This window comes from Saimiri boliviensis, chromosome 15 (genome assembly GCF_048565385.1).
Source record: "Saimiri boliviensis isolate mSaiBol1 chromosome 15, mSaiBol1.pri, whole genome shotgun sequence".
NCBI lineage: Eukaryota > Metazoa > Chordata > Mammalia > Primates > Cebidae > Saimiri > Saimiri boliviensis.
This window is the reverse complement of record NC_133463.1, coordinates 9744043-9762223: the sequence shown is the minus strand read 5'-3', so window position 1 is coordinate 9762223 and position 18181 is coordinate 9744043. Positions and strand designations below refer to the sequence as shown.

The following is an 18181-nucleotide window of genomic DNA, read 5'->3' as shown; positions in this document are numbered from 1 at the left end:
TTTCTTGCTTTATTAATTTTGAAGCTCTCTCATACCCATTTAGGATTATTAACGTTCCTTGATTCCTTTACCATTCTGAAGTATTCTTCTTAACTCCTAGTAAAAGTTCTATTTTAAATTACACTTTTTCTTGCTGTTAATATCTCAACTTTCTTTTCACTAGTCTTTAACTAGTATTTTCTCATTTTCTATCCTTTTACTTTTGCTTTATGGGAATATTTATATTTAACTTAGTTTTCTTATAGACAAAATACAGTTGGGTTTAGCTCTTTTTATCCTTTCCAACAATCTCTGCCTTTTACTTGGACTTTTTAGACCACTTGTGTTTAATTTGATTATTGACAGGTTTGGCTTTAAATTATTATCTAACTACTACTTTTCTGTCTATTATATAGATATCTTGTTCCTTTTTCCCCGTCCTCTTTTGGGTTTATTAAATTTTGGGATTTTTTTTTTAACCTCCACTCTTGGGTTATTTACCTATAACTCTTAGTTTTACTGTTTTAATGGTTCTTCTAAGGTTTCAATATACATCGTTAACTTGCCATAGTCTACCTTCATAAAATATTACGTCACTTCCGTTACAATGTGAACTTCCGAACAACAGGCTTCCATCTCCTCTTCCTTTCCTTTGTGCCATTGCCATCATGCTTTCTACATAGGCTCTAAATCCAACAATGCATTATTACTACTACCACTGCTACTTCTATTTTAAATATTCATTTGTCTTTTAGAGACAATTGAAAAATAAAAAGAATCTTTCACCTTAGCCTATGTTTACCATTTCCAATATTCTTTTTTTTTTTTTTTTTTTTTTTTTTTTTTTTGAGACAGAGTTTCGCTCTTGTTACCCAGGCTGGAGTGCAATGGCGCGATCTCGGCTCACCGCAACCTCCGCCTCCTGGGTTCAGGCAATTCTCCTGCCTCAGCCTCCTGAGAAGCTGGGATTACAGGCACGCGCCACCATGCCCAGCTAATTTTTAGTATTTTTAGTAGAGACGGGGTTTCACCGTGTTGACCAGGTTGGTCTCGATCTCTCGACCTCGTGATCCACCCGCCTCGGCCTCCCAAAGTGCTGGGATTACAGGCTTGAGCCACCGCGCCGGCCCCAATATTCTTTTTTTTTTTTTTTTGAGGCGGAGTCTTGTTCTGTCGCCAGGCTGGAGTGCAGTGGCACAATCCCGGCTCACTGCAGCTTCCACTTCCTGGGTTCAAGTGATTCTTCCGCCTCAGCCTCCTGAGTAGCTGGGACCACAGGCGCGCGCCACCACGCCCGGCTAATTTTTGTATTTTTAGTAGAGACGGGGTTTCACCGTGTTGGCCAGAATGGTCTCGATCTCTTGACCTTGTGATCCATCTGCCTCGGCTTCCCAAAGTGCTGGGATTACAGGCATGAGCCACTGCGCCCAGCCACCATTTCCAATATTCTTTTTTTTTTTTTTTTTTTTTTTTTTTTTTTGAGACAGAGTTTCGCTCTTGTTACCCAGGCTGGAGTGCAATGGCGGGATCTCGGCTCACCGCAACCTCCGCCTCCTGGGTTCAGGCAATTCTCCCGCCTCAGCCTCCTGAGTAGCTGGGATTACAGGCGCGCTCCACCATGCCCAGCTGATTTTTTGTATTTTTAGTAGAGACGGGGTTTCACCATGTTGACCAGGTTGGTCTCGATCTCTCGACCTTGTGATCCACCCGCCTCGGCCTCCCAAAGTGCTGGGATTACAGGCTTGAGCCACCGCGCCCGGCCATTTCCAATATTCTTAAGTGCTCTTTATGTGTCCAGGTTTCTAACTGATATGATTTATCTTTTTGCCTTGTTGATGGTATAGGCGACAAATTCTCTCAGCTTCCATTTGCCTGAAAAAGTCTTTCTTCTTCATTTTTAACAATACTTTTGCTAGATAAAGAACGGTAGGTCGATGCTTATTTTTTCTCTCTCAGCAGTTTAAATATTATTTCATTATCTCCAGCTTGATGAGAAGTCTGTGAAAGCAGAAGAAAATTATATTAATTATAACAAACCTCACTGCAGCCCCAGTGGAAACCCTGATTGCAGTGTTTTGAGACTCCCTGAGCCAGAGGGCCCAAAATTGCACCTAGATTCCTGATCAAATGGAAACAATGAGATAATAAATGTTAAATCAAACCCACTAAGTTTAGGGATAATTTGTTTTGCCACAATAGATATCTAGTTCAGAGAATATCCTAAAAACTTCCATAAAGAAAAAATTAGTTACATGCAGAGTACCAGGAGGAAAGCATTAGACTTCTCTATAGATGTTCTCAAAATTGTGAGAGAAAATTAATTTCAATATACAATTTGGACTAGATAAATTGTTAATCAAATGTCAGAGTAAAATATCAGACATGTGTGGACTGAAACAAATGATCTCCCATGTATTCTATTTCAGGTATAGATCTCCCATATATGACCTCCCATGTATTCTTATTTTGGTGAAATACTGAAGGATGCATTTCACCAAAATAAGAAAATAGGCTGGGCATACTGGATCATGTCTGTAATCTCAGTACTTTGGGAAGCTGAGGTGAGCAGATGGCTTGAGCTCAAGAGCCTGGTATCAGCCTGGGCAACATAGTGAGACCCATATCTACAAAAAATAAAAAATTAGCTGGGTGTGATGGCAAGAGCATGTAGTCCCAGCTACTCAGGAGGCTGAGGTGGGAGAATCACTAGAGCCTGGGAGGTTGAGGATGCAGTCAGCCAAGTTCACACCACTACATTCCAGCCTGAGTAACAGAGTGAGATCCTGTAATAAATAAATAAATATTTAAATATATAAATTAATTAATTAATTAATTAATCAGATAAGAGGAAGGCATAGGATTTAGGACAAAGTGAATCCAAACCAAGAGAATTCTAGGAATTCTAGGTAAAGGGAGGCAGAGCACAATGACTCATGCCTGTAATCCCAGAACTTTGGGAGGCCCAAGTGGGCAGGTTACTTGAGGTCAGAAGTTCGAGCACAGCCTGACCAACATGGTGAAACCCCATCTCTACTATATATACAAAAACTAGCTGGGCGTTGTGACATGCATCTGTAATCCCAGCTACTTGGGAGACTGAGTGGGAGAATTACTTGAACCTGGGAGTCGGAGCTTGCAGTGAGCCGAGATAGTGCCACTACACTCCAGGGTGGGTGACAGAGCGAGACTCCATCTCAAAAAAAAAAATAAATAAATAAATAAAAGTTAATAAAACAAAATTTTTAAAAAGTAAAGGGAAAACTCAAGATGGTAACTAAGTAGTAGGCAGGACAGCCATCCACCTTGGAATAGGAGAGCTACAAAAGCGTATGCGAAAACAAAAGGTAAATACTCAAACATCCAGCTCAGAACTTTGAAAGTAATTGCTGCTGGGTGACAAGAGCTAGGTGAGGAAGGGAGATGGCGGTGAGCAGGGGATTCCTACTCATCAACCTATGGGGCAATTCTATCTTAATCCCTGTCAGGACTTCCCCACACTCATTATTTCTCCAAAGACAATTTCTTTCCTGGATCACAGAACTGATGTGTCCATAAAGAGCAGTAACTTCATGCAGAATTAGTCCTAAGAGTTCAGACATTGTTTGTTCTGCCTTATTTCACATTCACTTTATTCTCAGATAAGCATACTACTAAAGGCACTGATGCTTCATTGCTGTAGAAAATTCCTGCAGCGGAGACGCACTGCACCAATCAGGATAACCAAGAGAAAGAGAATATGATGATCAGCCAGGTCTGGAGACCCGAAGAAGGGAAAAGAACCTGCGTAGGCACTGGAACTCAGGGAGCCATGAGTGTGCACGCTGACTACATTGTGAGGACACTCCAAGCATGCCACACAGGCCTGGTGCATTACCTGTCATCACAGGGTCACTCTCTCCTTCCCAAGAATGGTGTAAAGACTGATTTATTGCCGGGCGCGGTGGCTCAAGCCTGTAATCCCAGTACTTTGGGAGGCCGAGGCGGGTGGATCACAAGGTCAAGAGATCGAGACCATCCTGGTCAACATGGTGAAACCCCGTCTCTACTAAAAATACTAAAAATTAGCTGGGCGTGGTGGCGCGTGCCTGTAATCCCAGCTACTCGGGATGCTGAGGCAGGAGAATTGCCTGAACCCAGGAGGCAGAGGTTGCAGTGAGCCGAGATCGTGCCATTGCACTCCAGCCTGGGTAACAAGAGTGAAACTCCATCTCAAAAAAAAAAAAAAAAAGACTGATTTATTATAGTCCTGAGGGGGGAAGAAATTATCCTTGAATGTGTGGAGAGTACATTTTGGGAGAGACTGTAACTGGGTTATTCAAAACTAGGGTTTTTGAAATCCTCTATTCTTTTTTTTTTCTTGAAACAGGGTCTCACTTTGTCACCCAGGCTGGAGTACGGCGGCAAGATCTCAGCTCACTGCAGCCTCGAACTCTTGGGCTCAAGAAACCCTCCTGCCTGAATCTCCTTAGTAACTGGGACTACAGGTGTGTGCCACCATGCCGGGCTAGTTTTTTGTTTTTGTTTTTTTAAATTTTAGTAGAGACAGATTGTTTGTTGCCCAGGCTGGTCTCAAATTCTGGGGCTCAAGTGATCCTACCACCTCAGCCTCCCAGAGTTTTGTGATTACAGACATGAGCCACGGTGCCCAGCCAGAATCCTTTATTGTAACTTAAACAATGAGCATGAAATAGTTTAGGGGGCTTAGAGCACCATCACAGCTGAATGCAGGAATTAGGTACTCTGGGGTAGCTTAAATCTCGACTCCCTCTACTGCTCTGGTCTTTGCCAGAGGTGGGTCCGCTGGTAAACGCATAGGACATTTGTTGCCTTTGGCTACACATTTAGAGAAATTACTTCCCCCCAAATGTTCATGGTCTGGTTGAAATAGTATATCTAGTGCCTGCCTCCCAACAAAGGAGGCAAAATGGTCGTGTTCTATCTATCAGTATACCGATAACAGCCAGGAAGCCAGCAAATGAACAAAATTGGCCCGTGGGTTGCTTCATTTGCAGACTAAAGCAATGGCTGAGGAATCAGTCCAGTGGTGGTACTCTAGCCCTAGCTTTCAAACGGGACCGTTACAGCAGCTCCTGCTTCCTCGTTCTCTAGGAACTAACTTCTTGCCTACTTTGGAGCATGGTTCTTTTTTTTTTTTTTTTTTTTTTTTTTTTTTGAGTTGAAGTTTCACTCTTGTTACCCAGGCTGGAGTGCAATGGCACAATCTTGGATCACCGCAACCTCCGCCAACTGGGTTCAGCCTCCTGAGTAGCTGGGATTACAGGCACGCACCACCATGCCCAGCTGATATTTTGTATTTTTTTTTTTTTTTTAAGTAGAGACAGGATTTCACCATGTTGACCAGGATGGTCTCAATCTCTTGACCTCGTGATCCACCCACCTCGGCCTCCCAAAGTGCTGGGATTACAGGCGTGAGCCACCGCACCCGGCCCTTGGAGCATGGTTCTTAAGGTTCCCATTGGGTCTGTAATCCTGCAAAATCTTTCTGATGAATTTATTTGCTTAAGTTGAGTTCTGCTTCTTCCTGGAACCTAAGAACCCTGACTAATACAGTGGTTAACTGTGCGCTGTGGTAAATTGAATACGCCTGTTCCTGTTCTGTCACTGCTATGCCTGATTTTGTTTCTAAATTGAAAAACTATCATAAATAACCCCCAGTTTTCATGAGCTCTCTAAGGAATCTGGCCAATACAGTCTTCTCTCTCTCTCTGTTAACAGCACTGGCAATGATATTTTGATGTATCTGCTACCCAGCTTGATGTCGTAATGTAGTGTAATGGAATTTAAACCGATGACCTAAACTAGAAACAAATATTATAATTACCCATTACATTGGTAATATATTGATTAGGAAGAATAGGAACATGGAAGACAAGGTGTGGGTTAGGTAAATAAAACCAACCAAGGAATCGAGAAATGTAAGTTAGAAGCACAGGAAACAGAATTAACAAGGGACAATACAACCTAAAACCCAAGTTATTCAAAATGGTGACTAATTTTGAATAATTTCCTCTATTTCTTCTAGTGTTTCCCTGCCCCTCCTGCTTCTGACACTGGCTGCTGTTAAAATCTGGAGTCGAAATCCTACTCCACCTGGATTAACGAGGATGCTAAATGCATGAACTCAACACTGATCCTGTTGGTGGAAAAATGACCCAAGCTGCAATGTCTGCTATCTCCTGTGGGGCCACCTGGGGCAAACTGTTGTACACCCCTTTCCCCACCATGCTAGGGTTGGGCTGAATGGGAGGACCAGTATGGACTCAAGTTATTATAACATCTGGTTATATAATAGGACATAGTCAATAGCCAAGAGCTTTGTCCACACTCAATGGTGGAAGAGACTGAGCCATTCTGTTTTGGTAACTGGCAACTCACTTTTTCTGAAAATAAAGTGTCAATGATAATTGGGATATATAAACCTCAAGTCAACCGCCTGCTGACTGTTCCACGGTTAGTTACGAATTACACTGTGGTGAGCTAACAAATACAAAAGCCTAAAGCAATTGTTTCTGTGAGCAACAGGGAGACATTTAGTAAGTGTCCACTGGTCTCCCGAGCAGAGGAGCAAGGATTTCACGTGATGATTATCCCAATCCACACACACTTCACGGCTTCCCAGGGTTCCCCCGGCACACAGAGAAAAGCAATTCTCAGATATGTTCTGGGTTACTCAGTAAACGGGTTGTGAAAGTTGTTAAATTAATTTCTCGTATTTGTGACATACACACTCAAAGATATCAACAGAGCAAACAAAACTTGAAGATTCTAAGAGAGCTGGGGAGTTGAGCCGCTGGTGTGTGCGTGCTTCTCTATTTCCTCTTCCTGTGTGCAGATTAGCAGGATGTGATGGAGTCTTGATTTAAAGTTTGAAACTGTGATCCTCATTTCTTCAAGAATTTGGAGCAGGGGGGAAACCTGAGCTCAGCAAAGGAGGCTGCGGACTAACCTCCCGTCTTTGGTGAGCCTCTTATCTTCCTGTGGACTTCACCTCCTCACCTGCCTTTGCTATCCTGGGTTACCACGTTTAGACTCAACTCTAGTTCAGGATCCTCCGTTCTTGGGTAGGTGTCAAAAATTAAATCTTTTTTCTAGCCTTAGTTTCACAAATCCATCCCTTATATCTTTCCTATAACATCCAGGAAGAGGATATCCTTCTTTCCTCCCTAGGCCAGTGCCCAGTGGGCACCACCATGTCTAAATGTCAGCAGGGCATTTCCAGCCTTCCTTTATTTATAATGGACCATTATAGTGTATGGTCTTTTAAATGGGCGATAGGTACACTGGGGGTGAGCCCAAATTTAAATTTCCCCGTTAAGGATCCTGGAACTATGATCTCCTGAAACATCTAAAGGAGGACCAGGAAAGTCATTAGATTGTTGCCAACTAGATTGTTTCATGTACACATGGAAAGATTAGTTCTGACACAGGTTGCCAAGAAGGTAGCCGAAACCTCACTAAAGATGTCGAGAGAACCACTGAGAAGTCCTGTCAATTTCCTCTCCAAGTGTGACCCACTAAGCCATACCCCACCCCCCATCCCACAACAGCTAAAGACCGAATATTTGACTTCCTCCTCCTCCTCTGTCCCCAGAGTCACCTAAAATTGCCTTGAGTGGAGTTCCAACAAGTGTCCTGATGTTCTACTTTCAAAGATGCCAACCGGAGATGCCTGGAGCTTTGCTATAAAGTACCCTCTTAATCTCATGTAAAATTCAGCCTCACCAAGACTTGACTCATATTCTGAGTATCCAGGTGTGCTAGAGCACTTGCAGAGAATCCACTGGTCTTGAATCACTGGTGGGGGTAATCGCTGCCCAGGTTAGAAACACGCCCTGCCTGGAGTTTTAGAAAGTGTGCTGGCAGTCACCTTTCCTCACACCCATCAGGCAGTTGTTACCTGCCATGTTGTATTGTGAAGTTTTAAAAAATAAAAAACAACAAAGAAAAATTTAGCCTCAGAGCATTAGTACTGCAATTCTCAAGCCATTAAGATGGCCCATCCTAGAAATAATCAGAATATTTTCTGTCTAGGAAAGCAGAATATGACTGGGCCTGGTGGCTCACGCCTGTAATCCTAGTACTTTGGGAGGCTGAGGTAGATGGATCACTTGAGTTCAGGAGTTCGAGACCAGCCTGATCAACATGGTAAAACTCCACCTCTACTAAAAATTAGCCAAGCATAGTGGTGCATGCTTGTAATCCCAGCTACTTGGGAGGCTGAGGCAGGAGAATCACTTGAATCCAGGAGGCAGAGTTTGTAGTGAGCCAAGATCATGCCATTGCCCTGCATCCTAGGCAACAAGAGTGAAGTTCCATCTAAAAAAAAAAAAAAGAAGAAGAAAGAAAGAAAGAAAAAGAAAGAAAGAAAGAAAGAAAGAAGGAAAGAAAGAAAGAAAGAAAGAAAAGAAAGGCGGGGCCGGGCGCAGTGGCTCACGCCTGTAATCCCAGCACTTTGGGAGGCCGAGGCAGGTGGATTACGAAGTCAAGAGATCGAGACCATCCTGGTCAACATGGTGAAACCCCGTCTCTACTAAAAATACAAAAAATTAGCTGGGCATGGTGGCGCGTGCCTGTAGTCCCAGCTACTCAGGAGGCTGAGGCAGGAGAATTGCCTGAACCCAGGAGGCGGAGGTTGCGGTGAGCCGAGATTGCGCCATTGCACTCCAGCCTGGGTAACAAGAGCGAAACTCCATCTCAAAAAAAAAAAGAAAAGAAAAGAAAAGAAAAGAAAAGAAAGGCATGACGTGGTGGCTCACGCCTGTAATCCCAACACTTTGGGAGGCTGAGGTGGGTGGATCATGAGGTCAGGAGTTTGAGACCAGCCTGGCCAACATGGTGAAACCCCACCTCTGCTAAAAATACAAAATTTAGCCAGGCATGGTGGTGCACACTTGTAATCCCAGCTACTCAGGAGGCTGAGGCAGGAGAATCGCTTGAACCAGGGAGACAGGGGTTGCGATGAGCCGAGATCAAGCCACTGCACTCCAGCCTGAGTGACAGAGCAAGGCTCTGTCTCAAAAATAAAGAAGGAAGAAAAGGAAGGAAGGAAGGAAGGAAGGAAGGAAGGAAAGAAAGAAAGAAAGAAAGAAAGAAAGAAAGAAAGAAAGAAAGAAAGAAAGAAAGAAAGAAAGAGAAAGAAAGAAAGAAAGAAAGGCAGAATATTCGTATATTTTAGAATGGCTGGAAATGTAGTTGAGTCTATTTTCAGATTAGTAAGTCTAGACTGCAGAAGACCAGGTGAGAAAGGAATTGTCTGTATTTCAAGAAACAACTTTAGTCAACTAAGAGGCATTAAGAAGATGCATTCTATATACATAAACAGAAACTAGAGAAAGAGGAAATTTAAAGATTTGGGGACTAGATTATGATAAAAATCAATTTAGAGAATCACCTGGGGCCAGGCGTGGTGGCTCACACCTGTAATCCCAGCACTTTGAGAGGCCAAAGTGGGCAAATCACCTGAGGTCAAGAGTTTGAGACCAGCCTGACCAACATGATGAAACCCATCTCTACCAAAAATACAAAAATTAGCCGGGTATGGTGGTGCACACCTGTAATCCCAGCTACTTGAGAGGCTGAGGCAGAATAATTGCTTGAACTCGGGAAGTGGAGGTTGCAGTGAGCCAAGATCATGCCACGATACTCCAGCTTGGGTGAAAGAGTGGGACTCCATCTCAAAAAAAAAGAAAAAGAAAAAGAAAAAAGAAATCACTTGGATTTATGCATTGTAAATTTTGGTATAATGTAATAATATTACGTTGGTAGGAAAATGTTTTGTATTTAAAAAGGAAGCTCAAAGAAGAGAGAGAATAAATTTTAAAGGCTTTAATAGCATGACTATTTACTAAATTAAATTGTAATGAAATGCATGAAGCTATGTGCGTTCTAATATTGCCAGAAATTGAATAGTAGAAGATAGAATTCGGTGCCATCCAGAACTTGTGCATATGAATCTTCTGCATGTAATGGTGCACTTGGCCACTACGTAAGGACCAGATGATGGTTAAATGAAATTTTCATACAAAACTGGGGAACTTCATTTGCTTGATTTTCCCTTCGCCCATCATCTCATAAGGTAGACTCTGAGAACAGTTTTCTACCATACCCAAAGGTTTATTATCACAGAAGGAAAAAACTCCTTGGCTGAAAACTGCCACCTTCTAGGAAAACTGCCAGCTAGTTATACTGACAACCTCCCAGCACTGAAAACAAATTAATCATACATGATTTATATAGAACAAAGCCTCACAGAATGAGCTATGAGGAGTGACTGTACGAGAAAATAATTTGATTACACATCTTAGTGGCATACAGTATAAGGAAAAAAATAACTGCAAAGAAATCTTAGATTTTATTTAATAATTTTATCAGATAAATTAATAATTAGATTAATTTTGTTTGGGATCAAGCTTTCAAGTATAAGGAAAAAGGAGGAAAATAATAAAATTGAAATGCTTTAATTGGGAATCAGACTGTTAGAACTGAATTGGAAATATCAATAGGAACCCATGCTTTTTAAAAGAAAAAAAGTATCTGTTTTCGAATTCTGTCAGCTAAAATGAACTAGTAACAAGCGCTTAAGAAATGAACCTAATTTACTGCTAAGATTATGGCATCTTTCCAGGATATCCTGGAGAAATGGTTGGTTCCAGGAGTCATTATGAGCCTGAGGCAACTCACTGTATGTACCAAGAGACAAGAAATAATTCAGATTAATGGGACTGCGTCAAAAGAACACAACAGGGCCCCCCACTGGCCAAAGTGTGTCAATTTGAGCAGCAAAACTAATAATTATTGCAGTTAATTAAATCACATTGAATCTATGAGAGGCCACGAGTCCATAGCGATACACACAAGAAAATTTTGCTTAAAATTGAGTAAAGATGGTGAATTGAATAGAGTATATCACTTTCGGATCCTTTATTGAAGCATCCTATTATTTTGACACATTTATCTGTGAAAAATACAGAATTTAGTAAATATCAAACACATAATTAGAAAGCATTTTCTGAAACCAGGCCTGGCGGCTCACACCTGTAATCTCAGCACTTTGAGAGGCGGAGGTGGGAGGAAAGCTTGAGCGCAGGGAGTTGGAGGCTGTAGTGAACTGTGATCGTCCCACTCCACTCCAGCCTGGGAAACAGAGTGAGAGACGCTGTCAAAACAAACAAAAACACGCAAGCAAAACAAGCAAGCAAACAGTCTGGCTTGAAGGAGGATGCCAGTATATGATCCTAAATTGGACAAATCTTACTCAAGACAGCCGAATTTCAATCAGATACAATTTCAAATATCCATAGGTATTTTATGTTCTTAAGAAATGAGAAAATTACAAGATACCATTAAATTCAAAGGCTTCTAAAACTAGTTTGAAATACATTTGCATGTCTTAAAACCTTTTGTGAAGTTTAGCTGTACTTAGACAAGTAAAAATGTATTTACATATCTCTAGAGTCGAAATACAAAATCCAAGCCATCAGGGCAAAATGGAAGCAACCAGCCCCAACCTCCCTCTATGGAAACAGATAGTGTGCGCTGGTTGCATCCAGGAACATGCTCCATGCAATCCCACAAACTTAAATCTGCCCCTGACCATATTATATTGACCATACAAAAATTAAAGTAGCTCTATATGTACTTTACTGACATAGAAACTATGTTACATTGCTAAGTATAAAATTCAAATTTCAGAATAATATCAATAGTATAATCCCACTGGAAAAAAAATTGATATTTTTTTTCAGGTTTCACTCTATAATCTTTGTATGGGAATTTTTAGTAAAGCTTATGTATTCATCTGCAGCTTAACTTTTTAGTCTTAAAAAAGGCAAAAGTGAAATTCTGACCACGAAATTCATGTCTGAAACCAGCAATACCACACTTGCACTATTGCAATCCTCGTGCTCCTTCGCACTGCAACCTCTGGAATCCGCTGTAACCCGAGATCGCTGAACGGTGCGGTCCCCTGCAGGCACTCTGGGGGCCGTCACCGGAGCGCAGGCGCAAGCGCGGCCGCCGTCGGGGATGTTCTGTGTGCTGTTGAGACTCCTGCTGAGTTTCACGGCCTCTTAAGACTGTCTTCCAAAAGACGACGTGATGACTCCCAACTGAAATGAAAAAGTGTTCTGTACGCAGAAGGGCAGGCTGGGCGCACGCTGGGCTTCTTTCGGGGACTGAGGACCTCGCCCACGTGCTTCGGGGCACCCGCGCGCCGAAAGCGCGCGCGCGAGGAGAAGCACAAACCCCCAGCTGGCGAGGTCGTGGGCAGCCAGGAGGCGGCGAGGGCGGCTTGTCTTCCAGAGACTGGGGAATCAAGAAAGGCAGAGCCACCTTCTCGGCCCCAGCGCAGCATGGGCAGGTGGCGGGGAGGCCGCAGCGCCCCGCAATCCCGGGTACCCGCAGAAGTCGGTGCGCGCCCCGGGAGCAGGGGAGGCCCAGGTCCAGCGTGCCCAGAAACGCAACGGCGTTGATCAGGAGGACGCTCTCCCACGATCCGCGATCCTCAGGCTCTGATTAAAGTCGAATTAAGTGAGCTATCCGTTCTGGTATCTGTTGTTACTCTTGTGATAAATATGATGTTTGATACGGAAGTATCTTAATAATCATGCTGCCAGTCAAAGAACAAAACACGTAAAGCCTGTGCGCTAAGAACGCGAGAGCATCTCTCTCCTCAGGAGGTGCGGTTTCTCTTTATTGTCTCTCCTTTGTTTCTGTGTAATTCCAAGCAGAATTCCGTGATCAACACATTTTGCTCTTTCCCTTTGTTAGGGGATGACATAGGCTCATTGCATTTGATCAGATTAGTGTTAAACCCCCACCCACGTTTTTACTATATACCGTACCAGTAATACAGCAGGCTTTTATATCTTTAACTTCAAATTCAAGAACATAGAAATACTCAAATTTTACATTAGTTTAACTTGAAAACGAGTTACTTCAGCCCTGATGGGATACTTTTAAACCCATACTATCTAACAAATCTGCTTCTTATTGATATAAGCCCATGCACATAGTTTTTAAAATTAGTTTTATAACTAATAATTAGCACTGAGGCCCTGATCGAAGTATTTCAAACTCTCACTGAGATGGTAAGAAACCCCGGCCATCTGGCCGCTAGGAGCCCTTTACCACCATGCTAAAGCTTTACCCATTTTCAAATCCAGAGTATTATACCGTGCACACATATGTGGTAACCAAATCAGGATTAAACATTAAACTGAAGGCTGAACATGGTGCTGTGTAATCCCAGTACTTTGGGAAGCTGAGGCGTGCAGATCGCTTGACGTCAGGAGTTCAAGACCAGCCTGGACAACATGGCGAAACCCCATCTCTACAAAAAAATACAAAATTTAGCTGGGTGTGGTGGTGCGTGCCTGTGGTCCCAGCTACTCTGGAGGCTGAGGTAGGAGGATTGCTTGAGGTGAGGAGGCAGAGATTGCAGTGAGCAGAGATCACACCACTGCACTCCAGCCTCAGTGACATAGGGAGGCACTGTCTCAAAAAGAAAAAAAAAAAAAAAGTTAAAGTAAGAACATAAGAAATGTGCTTGGCACTGTGTTACTCACAGAGGAGAAAAAATCAATAGGGAGATGGATCCTGCTTTCAGGATAAATGAAATTTGCTGAGTAAAAGAAGTATTTTAAGATACCTTAAAAAAGGAAACAAAGGCTATTGTAAATTGGATATTCAATTAAATTCTTTTAGGCAGATTGGCAGATGATAAATCTAATGAGCTTGGGGTTTATAAATACACAGATTGCCACATTTTCACTAATACCTTATGATTTGTGTAAAGAGTAAAATCAACTTTGAAAATGAATTGTTTGTGCAATTATCTTAAAAATAAAGATTATAGGGGGTGCGGAGTTGGGGAGAGATAGCATGGGGAAAAATGCCAGATATAGGTGAGGGGACGGAAGGCAGCAAATCACACTGCCACATGTGTACCTATGCAACAATCTTGCATGTTCTTCACATGTACCCCAAACCTAAAATGCAATAAAAAAATAAAGATTATATAATAATTTACATTATCTTGTATTATCTAAAATATCTAGGGGGTTAAGGCACTCTTATTTTGCTAACATTCACAGCACTCCTATTATATAATCGTTTCAGAGTCCTGAATTATAATCCCAACTGTGTGACAGTTACTGAGTAAATTTTGCAACATAGATTTATTATAGAATATAATTGTATTACTTTATTTTCTCTATTGATGGCCATCCTTTTATATTTGGGTTTTGGTACAAATGCACACAATCTTTCTACTAAAATATTCCATAGTTGGCTGGATGCGGTAGCTCATGCCTGTAATCCTAACACTTTGGGAGGCTGAGGCTGGTGGATCACACGAGGTCAGGAGTTCAAGACCAGCCTAGCCAACATGGTGAAACCTTGTCTCTACTAAAATACAAAAATTAGCTGGGTGTGGTGGTGGGCTCCTGTAATCCCAGCTACTCGGAGGCTGAGGTGAGACAATCGCTTGAACCTGGGTAGTGGAAGTTGCAGTAAGCTGAGATCTTGCCATTGCACTCCAGCCTGGGCAACAAGAGTGAAACTCTACTCCGTCTCAAAAAAAAAAAAAAAAAAAAAAAAAAATTGAGGCTCAAGCAGGTTAAATATTACACACACACAAGATCACACACTAAGCTACACCAGTATTATAGACTAGAAATCCTATTCCAGGGCTTCACGGACCTCAAATTGCTTCTGTAAATGGTTTATGTTTATTAACTTACCTTCTCAAAGTCAGTATACTTCAGAAACATACAACTGCTATCATTAAAATGTGGTTACACATAACCTAGCACACAGGTGCTTTAGAGGAAGAGAATTTTACTATTTGATTTTTAAAAATATAGATCCTAACACTTGTGTGTGTGTGTGTGTGTGTGTGTGTGTTTCTCATGAATAGGGTAATATTTTTGGTCTTTTTTCTAAAGATATGGTGTGAAAATTATTTTTTTTTCCTTAGAGTCAGGGTCTTGCTCTGTCATCCAAGCTAGTGTGCAGTGGCACAATCATAGCTCACTTCAACCTCAAACTCCTCATGCCCCAGCCTTCAAAGCAGCTAGGACTACAGGAGTGCAGCACCACACCCAGCTAACTTTATTATTATTTTTTGTAGAGGCAGGTCTTGAATTCCTGGCCTCAGGTGATCCCTCCACCCCAGCCTCCCAAAGCACTGGGATTACAGGCATGAATCACTGCGCATGGTAGAAAATTAATTTTCATTATAAAAATCAGAAAGGAAGAACTTATTGTTTGGATGCCAGAACTCTGAATTTCATTTCAACTTCTGTTTTTCTACATTATATGTAGGTACCAGTGATTTTATGCCATTTTTTTCTTTCAGATTTTTCCTCTTCTACAATTCTCCCATATGTGTTATTATTCGAAGCCCTGATCACAGTTCTGAATTATTTTTGTTCTTTTTTCTCCCCTAACTCTGCTTCAAAACTTCTGTAACTCATTTGCTACAAAATCTAGAATCTCTCTTGCAAATGAGCTGACCGGGTGGGACAAATCGCCTTGAAAGGGAAGGATTGTTAGGAAGTCAGTATGTTGCTAAGACATCTTGCTAATTTGCTGTGTAAGCCGCAGAAAGCGTCAGGGAATTCTCCTTTCCACTGATGAATTCAGGTGTGTGTTATGACCTGTATCAGTGATTCTATTTGGATTGATTAAGGCTGTAATTTTTTATCCACATGAATGTTGCACCTAGTTTTTCCCCTGTAATTGGTTAAACAAATGTCTGCTGTTTGTATTTCAGCTCTCAGCCAATAACTGCTGGAAGTGATTTAATGCAGCTGGAGAATAACACTAACAATCATTATGGCCTGCAAAGTGTGAAACAACTTGATTGTGCTTTGTGATCTCTTTGGCCTGAGGACTGATCATGTGCAGCGGATGAGACCTGAAAAAAACTTGTTTTATTACAGTTAAAGAAATAATGTAAAAGTGGGGTGAGTTCTGGGGCAGCTCTGTGCTGTTTATCTGGAGAGAGCTTGTTTTTACAAGAATTCACTTCAAGTGTGGAAGGGAAATGCTTTCATCTGAAAGGGATTGCTGTGCGTCATTCCGGTTTCTCCCTCCATCTGATAAAAACTCTTGCTGAGTGACAGCACAGATGTAGCTCATTTGGAGCAAATGAAGGAAGAAGAGAAAAGGGCTAGGGGTGGAGCGAAGGAGTCATGCTTCCAAAGTCCCGCGGTTTTTTCTGGTCTTTTCATTCACCCCAGCGGCCCTGGTGTTCCCCCTAGAAAGTGCGATGCCCTCGCCCCTGGCCCTACGCCCCTACCTCCCGAGCGAGTTTTCCTCGTCCGTGGACGCGCGGCCCTGCAGCAGTCCCTCCGAGCTCCCTGCGAAGCTGCTTCTGGGGGCGACTCCTCCTCGGGCCCCGCGGCTGCCACGCCGGCTGGCCTGGTGCTCCATTGACTGGGAGCAGGTGTGCTTGCTGCAGAGGCTGGGAGCCGGAGGGTTTGGCTCGGTGTACAAGGCTACTTACCACGGTGTTCCTGTGGCCATCAAGCAAGTGAACAAGAGCAGCAAGAACCGACTGGCATCCCGGCGGAGTTTCTGGGCTGAGCTCAACGTGGCAAGACTGCGCCACGACAACATCGTGCGCGTGGTGGCCGCCAGCACGCGCACGCCCGCGGGCTCCGACAGTCTAGGGACCATCATCATGGAGTTCGGTGGCAACGTCACTTTACACCAAGTCATCTACGGCGCCGCCGGCCACCCTGAGGGAGACGCAGGGGAGCCTCCCTTGCGCACTGGAGGAGAGTTAAGTTTGGGAAAGTGTCTCCAGTACTCCCTAGACGTCGTGAACGGCCTGCTCTTCCTCCACTCGCAAAGCATTGTGCACTTGGACCTGAAGCCCGCGAACATCTTGATCAGTGAGCAGGATGTCTGTAAAATTAGTGACTTCGGTTGCTCTGCGAAGCTGGAAGATCTGCTGTGCTTCCAGACACCCCTCTACCCCCTAGGAGGCACATACACCCACAGCGCCCCGGAGCTCCTGAAAGGAGAGGGCGTGACGCCCAAAGCCGACATTTATTCTTTTGCCATAACTCTCTGGCAAATGACTACCAAGGAGGCTCCGTATTCGGGGGAGCGGCAGCATATACTGTACGCGGTGGTGGCCTACGACCTGCGCCCGTCCCTCTCCGCCGCCGTCTTCGCGGACTCGCGCCCCGGACAGCGCCTTGGGGACGTCATCCAGCGCTGCTGGAGACCCAGCGCGGCGCAGAGGCCAAGCGCGCGGCTGCTTTTGGTGGATCTCACTTCTTTGAAAGCTGAATTCGGCTGATTGAAAACCTGGGTCAAGATAAGCTTTTGTCTGTTTGTTTGTTTTTTAAGGAAGTGGAGATATCGAAGAAAACATATTTGTAGGATAGAGTTTTAGAAAATAAAGTTACTAAAAATTTTAGTCTCCAGTGCTTTTTCGAAGACATAGTTACAAGTCTAGTATCTGTTGTCTCAGTACTGTTAGCAACGAATCTTATTCATATCGTTATATTCTTTGCCTTTCATAGCTAGTATTGCATTTATTCAAATTTATTATTGATACAACAATTTGTCCAACACAGAACTCTACTGCAGAAATGTAAAAATTTTCTATAAATCCATACATATTCCATACCTACCGCGTAAATTCCAACTATTAACGAACGAGGTACTTGCTCCCACACCAAATCAGTAAAAACTTTTTTTAAATAAGTAATGCTTTCCTACTACTCTCCCCAGTACAACTTCTTGTTTGTAATGACCTTCACACATAGAAGTCATAAACCGAGGTATATTTACATTCAAAGGAATTATAAATGACCTATTGTAATATTTTTGTGCATTGCAATGAGTAGAAACATTTTGCTAAAATACTTCTAAGCTGGGTCACTTCTATCTGTTATTTGGACTCGGAAGTAGAAGATAAAGATTATATGATGTGAGGGAATAGGGAAAACACTGAGGAGTCACGAAATTTAACAGTTGGATGGAAGAGAACAGACAAATAGAACTAGATTGCCCACTCCAGACATCAAAACAATGGGTGCTGGTATGTGGGATTTAAAGGAGAAGGTGATTGGGTCTTGCCATTGGGACAGCTTTGACTTTCTTTTAGCAACAGCAGTTTCTGTGTGTGGTGGAAGGCAAGGCTGGTTCAATGGCTGGCAGA

General features: G+C 42.9%; 1 protein-coding gene and 1 non-coding gene across 2 annotated transcripts; both read left to right on the top strand.

The window, feature by feature from the left end:
- The first annotated feature begins 7720 nt into the window (after positions 1–7720).
- LOC120362430 (small nucleolar RNA SNORA3/SNORA45 family) lies at positions 7721–7831 on the top strand. Its single transcript, XR_005578337.1, has one exon. It is a non-coding gene; the product is annotated as a small nucleolar RNA SNORA3/SNORA45 family (small nucleolar RNA).
- Positions 7832–16273: 8442 nt separating this feature from the next.
- MOS (MOS proto-oncogene, serine/threonine kinase) lies at positions 16274–17314 on the top strand. Its single transcript, XM_003935502.3, has one exon. It carries the CDS (start codon positions 16274–16276, stop codon positions 17312–17314), a length of 1041 nt encoding a protein of 346 aa, XP_003935551.1.
- Positions 17315–18181: the final 867 nt, after the last annotated feature.